Source organism: Anopheles merus, chromosome 2L, assembly GCF_017562075.2.
Source record: "Anopheles merus strain MAF chromosome 2L, AmerM5.1, whole genome shotgun sequence".
Lineage (NCBI taxonomy): Eukaryota > Metazoa > Arthropoda > Insecta > Diptera > Culicidae > Anopheles > Anopheles merus.
In genome coordinates, this window is record NC_054083.1 from 4962060 (window position 1) to 4972272 (window position 10213).

General features: G+C 37.3%; 1 protein-coding gene across 2 annotated transcripts; it reads left to right on the plus strand.

The window, feature by feature from the left end:
• The first annotated feature begins 308 nt into the window (after positions 1 to 308).
• LOC121593678 (zinc finger protein 813-like) lies at positions 309 to 8376 on the plus strand. 2 transcript variants are annotated; one of them, XM_041916252.1, is made up of 3 exons: positions 309 to 739; positions 6196 to 6427; positions 6524 to 8376. In XM_041916252.1, exons 1-3 carry the CDS (start codon positions 732 to 734, stop codon positions 7751 to 7753), a joined length of 1470 nt encoding a protein of 489 aa, XP_041772186.1. In that variant the 5' UTR covers positions 309 to 731; the 3' UTR covers positions 7754 to 8376. The 2 variants fall into 2 exon arrangements, with proteins under 2 accessions (XP_041772186.1, XP_041772184.1); XM_041916250.1 differs by having other exon boundaries at positions 310 to 437; positions 6524 to 8375.
• Positions 8377 to 10213: the final 1837 nt, after the last annotated feature.

Here is a 10213-nt window from a genome sequence, read left to right on the forward strand (position 1 = left end):
TTATGCAGTGAAGGAATTTCTGTTCGGATAAAAAATATGTATTTAACATTCTACCTGTTCCGCTGTCGGTGCCGTATTTGTAGTGGATGCAGCCGAAAGCAAAAAACACCGCACATGCGCCCTATCGCCTCCCTCTAGACGTTCCTCCCAATATTTCTTTTCTCGCTTATTCCACCGGCAAGAGAAGTTCTGATAGTTGATCGCCGTTGTCTCTGTTCCAAAACGTGCTTGCACGTCCTTATGCTTCCTTCCTCACGCAGCTTGCAACGGGATGCAATGGCAAAGCAGTATCGGGTATTGTACGGTGGCGGCATGTGCTGCATAAACAATGAAGACCAGTCTGTCACTAGTCGCTGTTGCCAGCAGACGTGCTCGTCTTGCGATCCGTACCTACAGTTTTGTCGGATTCGAGCAATAGTCGTTTTAAACCATTACAAGTGCGTGTATTTGATTTGATATTGCATATACTGTCTTGTGTAGAAAATATAAATCCCTCAAAAAGTGTTGAAAATATAATTTCACAATCCTAATTATTACTAAAAATAAAACTACAACAAATGGTTTATCATCGGCGAACAAGTTAAATGAATGTTTATGGTAGATAGGATTAAGATCGTGTTGGAATCCTGACAACTATCAATATCATAGCAGTGGAAAGTGCAGTGAATTAACACAATCCATTCTTAGCAATCCAAAGGAATTGGAATAAAAGAGATACAAAAATATTCAAAATGAATTCGTAAGTCACTCAGAACAAACAAATATGATGATAAGTTTCGATCTCACTATTGAAAAGTGTTTCTGGTTTTCCATTACATTTTTGTACTTTGGTGATCGTCCTTGCTGTTCTTGCTGGATCGTGGTGGTCGCTTTTATAAGCCTGTGCATGTAATGGAACCACGTATCGTACATTACGCTTATTATCTTACATCAGTTTAGGGTACAATGATTGTTTGAAAATTTTGTATGACTATGCGCACTGCTCCATAACTATTCGATACCTTTATTTAATAAGTTCTCTAACAATTTTTACACGAATATATCCAATGCGGAAATAAATTTTCTTATCTAACTTGTCCAAATGAGTTTTTAAACAACGCGAAATATCAAATGAAATTTGAAGCGATTTTTTCAGATTTCCTCAGTACTTGCAATCAACGCTCCCGACAACAACAACAACAACAACAAAAACATAAATAAATAAAAAGACCAATTTTCGAGACTGCTACGAACTGTATGTATGCAGCCTGTCCTGACAAGGGACAACAGGTTTTGCGCAGATTGTTGATGGAGAACATATAAAAAGAGCCCGATTCAGACAGCAACCTACGAAATGCCTCATCATGCAGAAGCGGAGCTGCAATTGGCAAAAAACTACAGCAGCCAGGAATTTAAAACCGAGTACAATACATAATGTGTCGAATGAAAGTTTTTAGATGCAGTTCAGCCCGGTGTTCCGGGTTTTTAATGTGAAGAAGAATTGGTGATTTTCTTACCATTTGTGTTTTACTTCGCTATTCTTGCTATATTTGGCATGGTAGTGAAAATTCTTTTTTTTTTACAAATATCGCAATACATACATTTTTCTGTTCTTATCATTCTGGATACATTTAGTTAAAACATTCGAGCATATACTATAAAAATGTACAAGGGTTGCCAATATTTGACAACTTAAGAGCAGAAACAGACGATTTGTCAAATAAACCAACCATGAAACATTTGCAGATTTGTATTTGTTCAACGATTCTCTTAGAATTATATTTGATTTTTCAGCCCGATTCAGATCGTCTATTATGCTGCGGGTGACAGATTGGAACAGAACAGGGTTATTTCAGAGATGTAATATTGGCTCTCTATTCTATTCAATAATAGATCGCTGATTGCTAGAAGGTGACGTCTTATTTAGTTACTTCAATGCTACAATTGGAAATACGGCTATGATTAGAACATTGGTATATTACATCCTGTCAAAATCTACCACCACATCGTCCCCTTACGTTGCTCTATTACAATAAGCGAGCACGTGCACTGTCGGAGGAACGCTAAACTTTTTCCCCATCAACGGTTTACCACGAACATTAACGAAATCTTTGACATTCCGTCGTAAACACAATCGATTCATGGTTCAGCTCCCGCACAGCTTCCCCGTACAAACATTCCGTTTCATCTACCATCCATTCGTCTCCCTCGAAAAAATGGAGCGTAGAGAAAACCAAAAGTGAAGCTCATTTTCATAAATGCTCAATTTGTGTAATACCACTCCCGTAATTACGTTATGAGCGTAGTGTGAGTCATTTTCCGCCAATAACCGAAACACACTGGTAACAGGTTAGGATACAGGGGCTCTGGAATCCGTCTGCAATACAAGCATTTTGGTGATGATGTGGGGCGTTTTCATCTAATGGAGTCACCCTTCATTGCTAAACATGTAACGCCGTAAACTGCACTAGTCACTTGGAGTGTAAGTAGGCACGTTTTTCCATTTGTTGCTTAAATCTTCACTAGGATTTTCTCATGCACCAGAATTAATGAGAGAATTGTATGAGTTCACTGTTTATGTTGGTGACCAATATTGTAATTCGTTTGAATTACTTCTTCATTACGAATGACATTGGTTTTGGTGATTGGATCGCCATTTGATTAAATTTTGGGTTAGAATTAATTACTTTTCCTAATGGATATTTTTTCTTACATACTCTCGTAATTATCCTTATCTGATTTTATAGTCTGCTTCTTACTGCTCGTAATAACCTTTATAGTCTTTCCCGACTTTTGTAGAGAAAGAGAACTGTTTTAAAATTGTGCTATTCTACAAAAAGTGGAAGAAGAGCTATTCTAAATTTTTTGACAAAGCCTATCATTACATCAACAGTTTATTTGTCACTGGTATCTAACAAACGAAGAAACGAACGATTAGTACGGAATTTTGATGACCAGTTCAGCATATAATGCAGTGCGTAGAGTACGAACGAAGCTCAAACCACAAACCGCCTTGCACCGACAGGTAGAAGAATGAAGTTTTGCGGATCACCAAGTATGGGTGCAGATATTCTAAATTCTCCTTTCTTCACTCTCCTCGCTCAGAAGTTACAAGAACCTTTAACTTTTGTTAAAGCATAGGGCCCCAGATATCCTAAACTGGCCACTAATTCCTTGTTCTTTATTTTTATGATCCTAGTGAATGTAGGTGAATTATGCATTCTCTCAACAATGAAAGGAAAAATATATCGTTTTATTTAGTTAAACATCATAACCTGTTAATTTATTTCCTTGAACTCATTTATGTAAGCATTTAAAAAAGACTCTTTGCTAGATATTAAAAATTGAAATCAGGTGTCCCTTTTCAAACGACTAGCCCGTTAAGTGTACCAGTAACAAAAAGAGCGTAAAAGAAAAGCCAAAATATGTTAATTTCAAATACAATCATACCACCAAACGTGGAAGAAAGTTGTGCAAGGATAACAACATTACTCTCGAATGCAAACTGCCGTTATCAGCTTACATTCAAATGCGTTCCTATGCAAACGTTATTGTTTTGCACATGTCTCCTAAACATCCATAAATTTGATTTTTGTTAAGTCAACCCAATCGGAGACAGCTACTGGGAAGCCAATGATGCACAATTGATGCAGCCCCATTAGTCACATTCAAATCAGTCGCTCTAAATCGATTACACGTATGAGGAAGATGTTCGACCCTCGTGATAGCGTTGTTTAAACATGGAATAAAACAAGTTTGTCCGCTTGAAAAAAGGCACCCCCATTAGACAAGCAGTGCTCAGGCAATCAGCAAAAAATACACATAGCAACTCCTGCTTACAGCAAGCATCTGTGAACAATTTCGTACATAAATTGTTTCACTCTTTTCGATCGTTATTTTTTGTAGAGCAGGAAGCTATTGCTTAGGAAAAAACGAGTATAGCATTACCAGTTGGTGCGAAGTGATGGTCGTTCTTGCAATAAACGAGGCATCTTTACAGAGCAAAAAAAGATGACAAAAATACTTCCAAAAGAAAAATGATCTAAAAGCTGATGTTGCACCCCATTTTGAAAGAAAAGTTGCGTATTTACTGCGTGAGATAAGCTGAATTTGTTAACGGTCTGGACGTTTTACAGAACATTGTTAACAAGTGTTTCAAGTTGTAAAAAGGAAATCCTTGTGCGAGGATGGTATTTTTCGCAATTGAAGAAAATTATTGTAATCTCAAGTTAATATTTGTTTATTTTGCATATGTTGTCCTTGCTACGGGACCTTTTAGGGTAGCCCCATGGCAGCAAGAACATATCAAACAGTGAGAGTAGAAAGAGAATTCCTGTCATGCACGGAAGGATGGTGAAACAATAAATGTAAAATAGACCGTTGAAGTGGGGTGCCAAAATTGGAAGCCATAGCTTTATCGCATGAGCAACATAGTTGTACCAACTGCTCTATCATAGCCCAGTACGCGAATGAAATCTATTGATTTCCTTCATTGAGCCTAGAAGTAATCAAGTTGATATCGATCACGTGACTTTTGGTTAGAAGGAACGAAATGAATCGAAAGGAATCAGAAAAGGTCATTTACACAAAAGTATTAATGTCGATTTGAATGCATTGCCTACATTCCACTGTGCAGTAGACTGCAAATCCATGTACGAACTGTTAACCTTTTTTTCTATTCTTCAGATCGGTTTAGACCTGTTATTAGACTACTGCTCTTTGAAGAGTAAATGGAATTAGATTTCCTACAATTCCTGTACTGCTATTGCCATTCCTATGTAATACCCCATTCAAAACGTGAGCTTCGAGAAGAGCATTTGCTTTCGTGTGGAATCTGGTTCTTGAGCTGCGATGTAATCTAATTTACATTTTTACAGCCTCACGCCGCACAAGCTATGCTTTAATGAAAATGCGTAAATTTTTAACGTTTGCCGCGGTCGATTCGTTTTCTTTTATTTTTCTTTGCATTTTTTACCTATTAGTTTATTCCCTACCAACCCCGGAATCCTCATTCTTGTAATTCATTCTAAGGTCGATTAATTAATCGCGAAATGGCAGTGGTAGCAAGTAAGACACGAATCAACACTTGCAAGATGCTCAGCGCGCTACGAAGAACAATAAAAGGGAAGCTTATGTGCGTTAAAAAGACAATTTGTTTTGACCTTTTTTTGTTACCTTTTCGCCCTACCTCTACATCTTCCAGTAACAGCGTGTTGGTATTTGTCGGCGAATGTTTGGATAAAACAAATTATACCGTAGTGCGACAACCCTCCTCATGCCTCGGTATGGCAACTGGTAACTATTGAACTGTGCCTCGAACAACAGTGAGCAAACCAATCCCTAGCGTCCAGCAAAAAGAACGCATTTTTCTTCAGTTCTTTCGAAGATTCGGCTAACAGTAGAACTTTCGGCCACTAGAAAGTCCGATGTCTTACGTATAATGCCATATTGACAGCAGTAAATTATGTCTCATTCGCAAAAGAACGTATAAACGGCACTCTTGGTGATCATAAATCATTTCTGCGCAAAGATGAAAAATGCTTCCCAGAACCATGCGGAACGAATGAGAGAAATAAATGTGCGAACTATTACCACCCCCAATCACAAAAAAAGTCAACCAGAAACGGAAGATTCGGTTTCACGATAGTTAATTATCCAAAATTGGGATAAGCGGCGAAATATGCAATATGTGACACATGTATGATGAACGAGTAACGTGTTGCTTGGTCGGTGAAGCGAGGTATAGTAGGATTGCTTCAATTCAGATTATTTTATTACTAGAACAAATCGACAAAAATCCACACATAAACGTTGTTGATTGTTGATCTGTTGAAGAGAATGAGAACTGTTTTTTGGTAGCAATCAGGAAAGATATATTTTATGAAATTGGCTCGAAGACTGGACACAGTGTATTTACAGTCGTGCTGAAACTTATTTTGAGCTCCAAGGGTGGCTTGTCGGACTACTGGATAGGCGTAGCGTATCCCATGACAGGACGAACAGATTTTATTTGTTTGTTGGGGTATTTAGAATAGATTCGACGCCCAGGAACTTTGTTGTTCATTGTTGTAGTTTACATGCATTTTAGTATTTTGGTGCGAAACACACATATTAAAGTATTTAAGAATGTGTTTATTTTAATATTTTTACATTAGGAAATTATTTTTGTATTCTGTGATTAATAATGTTATAAATATGGCATTTTTTCTCCTTTAGAATTGTCATTGTTTACATACCACATACGGTCGAATATACACCTGATGTACAATTTTCCTCCTTGGAGTATGTTAGTGTTCCAATCAATGAATCTAAAATCGAAACCATTAGTATGAATGCGATGAAATCAAATTTAAACATGAACTGTGGAACAGCGAGGGAAACCGCTGAAAAGCTTAATCAACACATCATGAAGGACGATCTGATTTTGCTGGCCTCGGAGGAAAAATCGGTAAGTAAGTCCCTCAAAAGGCGATATTCATGTTACAGTAACGAACAACTAAATCCAATGAATACTTCTTTGTTTATAACACACGTTTTCTAACAGAGCTTGAGGCGCAGCTGTAGTTTTCTGGAGGACGAAGATCATGCGGCCTTAGACAGTGATACAAATCCACTAAGCTACGTTCCAATAAGCAATGAAATAATTTTGGAAGTATCATCGTCAAGCTTTGATGAAGGAATAGGCTTGAGTAACACTGAAGAATCAAGTGATGATCAAGCGAGTGCCAAATCCGACTCGCTGGCAGCCAACAACTCTGTGAAGATTCCAGCAGCGAAAGGCTATCAACGTAAGCAAAGTAAGGATAAATTAAAAAACTACAAATGTGAAATCTGCCATCAAGTGTTTATGATGAAAAAACACCTTCGGGAGCATCACGTAATTGAGCATCCGGGAGAAAACTGTAACAAATGTACCATATGTGAAAAAACGTTCAAACTACGGTCGAATCTTCGGCAGCATCTTCGTATCCATACGGGTGAACGTCCATTTCGATGTGACATTTGCGGCAAGACATTTGTACAGGGCAGCGCTCTGACTGTCCATCGGGAATTACATAAGGAACAGCGTGACTATGAGTGCTCAGTTTGCAAAAAAGCATTTAAATCAAAGTTTGCCTTCAAAAAACATGAAAAAGTACACATTGGACTGCGGCCATTCAAGTGTGATGAGTGTGGAAAATCATTCACCCAATCATGTAACCTGAAAGCACACCAAAAATTGCATACAGGAAATCACGCATATCATTGTACAACCTGTTCAAAGACCTTTCGCTTCAAATCCCACTACCAAGATCATCTAATGACGCACACCAAGGAGAAAAAATACTGCTGTACCCAGTGCGGTCGTACGTTTGCTTACAAAAACTCCTTCCAGCGGCACACCCTAATCCACCGGGATGAAGCTCAACACCAGTGTATGGGATGCGGGAAACAGTTCAGCAAACTAAGTCACCTCACCTTCCATTACAAATCTCAAGGTTGTGCTCGTAAACTAGCACGAGAGGGTGAGGTAGATAGAGCTTCAAAAATTCTGACTTGCGACATTTGTAACAGCGTCTTCGAACGCGACGATACTTTACTGGCCCATCGAAACGAGCTGCACAGCTGCGAGGAAAACGTGCACGAAAAGGGACGATGTCGGTACAAATGCGTTATCTGTAGCAAATCGTTCCAGGAAGAGAGAGAGTTGCGTACCCATTTCAAATTGCACGAAGCCGACGATTGTCCTTTTCAGTGTGGGATGTGTGGAATCCTTAATTTAAACCATACCTAAAAACCGGTAAGGTTCTCGTTTAAGGGTATGCTAATAAAATGAAGAAGAATCAGGCCAAATTTACTGTATGATAAGGACTTATTCTGTGATATCTCAGAGTGTATGAAAAATATGTGTTTGTACTGGTCGTTTCGTATTAAACAGCGAATATCTACAAGATAAGATTAGTGTTTTAATTACCGTCGCAAACCACATTTTGTGACAATCCTCACTCCGAATCCATCCTAAATTAATGGAACCAAAAATCATAATGGAAAAGATTCGTCTCTAGTACGGTCGTTGCTGCAGGGTAGCTTTTCTCATATGCATATGTTGCCTCTGAAAACGTTGGTAAATGGTTCATGCCGACTATAAAAGGTGTGGGAATAACCCTAGTGGGAGTTTCTAGTTCCTTAATAGAGGTAGTAATCCATTCCAGCTTCTTAGATAGAACCTTTAGAAAGGGATATTATATACTAAACTAATTGAAAGGCCCTGCCCGGCACTGAAACATCTTAAACATTTGTTCTCTGTTCACTCATAATGCTTAACACGGAACTGGAATGGATTTAAATGGAAGCATAATAAAACTATTAGTATTAATTTTTGACTAGTTCATATGGTCCAGTTCTATGGGTAAGTTTCGTGTGACATTAGTCAAGACGTATATCTTTTACAGATTTATGGAGGCCTAAATGTACCGAAACTTTTATATGCAGGGCTGACTATTCTACTAGCTGAGGCTTCAGCTAAGGCAGTCGATTAAACTAACTACTGCTGTTGTGACAAATAAGGAGAAGAATACAGACAAGTTTACTTGGGTTGTTGTGGAAAACATTTACTCACACTTTACTTTTCACTGTTAACCTAAACATGCCATCTAGTTTCTGTTTTTCATACTGATCGAAATTTTGAATACGATTCCACAAATTTCCTAAAACTCAATTCCAAAGAAAAATTGTATCGAAGATAATTTGCCTAACTCTTGCCCATGTGACTAACTAGTGTTCTTTCCATTCATTATTCTTATTTCAATTATACTCTATAGCCTAATCCTGATTTCATTCCCAGAGTATTTTACATCTAGGTTCACATTTATTTTATTTATTCTGGTTCTTATTTCCAATCATTATATAGGTATTACTTCATTGTGAACCTTAATGAGTAGCCACTTCTATTATTATTTGGCTATCAATGACTCGTTTCTTGACTAGCGTGGATAACTGTGTCATGAAGCCGTGCCCAAAAAAAAATTAAAATTGTAAATGTAAATGTGTTGTAATGTGAATGTAATGCTTACATGCTACACATTTTACATGTGTAAAATGCTTACATTTTGCAAAATATTGAGTTATAAATGGCCACAAAAATAGTGGCTGTGTCATAAAATGATTAGTTTTTCGGATTTAAAGAACTTATTGTACAGAGAAATCAATCTTAATTATCGTTAACTACGTTTTAATGATTTTAAACATTTGCTTGTGTTATTCAAAATACATAAGTTTTTTTCTCCCGTTCTAAACTTTTCAAACTTTATCTTAAAAAATGTGGTTCTCAAATTCACATTCACTTTCACACTTGAAACATTTACGTAACATAACATCATTTCGCAGCTAAATATACCTAACAATGGGGGCCTTTCCGTTTTAAGCTCGTAGGCTGAAATTTCAGCCTGTCAGCTTTTTGCATTGTATATCAGTTTTCGAGCAGCTATCTAAGTGGTTATAATATACAGGTGGGCTTATCCCAAGGTGTATGAATTTAGAATACTGATTTTTATCGCTTCTGTTTCTGAATGAAGATTTTAAGAGTGTTTTGTGTATTCGTCATGCCTTCAGAAAGCTTGTTTGAACAAAAGTTTTCACCCATCCTGTCAAAAAGTGTTATTCAAATTTGGTTATAAAACATGCTATGAGACCACCTGGACTACATGTACTTTGATTCTGGATTCCATCACCAGATCTCTTTAATGCACCTTGGGATAAATGTAAACAAACCCGTGTTTTCGAGCAGGTACTCGAATCTAATTCTAGCTTTGTGGCTAGAATAATCTAGACTGAAAATTGCAGGCTAGTTTTTTGTGTGATTTTGTATGGAGTGTTTACATGATTTCAGCCTCCAACTGTCAAACTCCATACAAAAAAAAACTAACTAGAACCGTGAAGGCCCCCAATATCTATTTGATTGATTCAAAATTAGTGGTTTTAAATACTTCACGAAAACTTCGATCATTTCCAAAACTCTTATAATTTATTTTGTAACTTTTAGGTACATACAGTAGAATTATAGAAACTAACGCATTTAGATGAATAAAAATGAAATATTGGCAATTTAGCAAACCTTTACATTGCAAATTTTGCTTACGCCAATCACGTACACGAGCAAAATTATGGCGGCACGTTTTTGACCAGCCATTCCGGACAGTAATGTTGCGCAAAGAACAGCAAGGACAAAAGAAAACAACAAAATTGAATTGCTCAA

Bases quoted from the DNA above. Each gene is read 5' to 3' on its own strand.
- LOC121593678 (XM_041916250.1), top strand. From the start codon at position 313: ATGTGCTGCATAAACAATGAAGACCAGTCTGTCACTAGTCGCTGTTGC. The intron at 438-6,195 runs GTGCGTGTATTT...TTTCTCCTTTAG, and splicing joins GTCGTTTTAAACCATTACAA to AATTGTCATTGTTTACATAC. The intron at 6,428-6,523 runs GTAAGTAAGTCC...GTTTTCTAACAG, and splicing joins TGGCCTCGGAGGAAAAATCG to AGCTTGAGGCGCAGCTGTAG.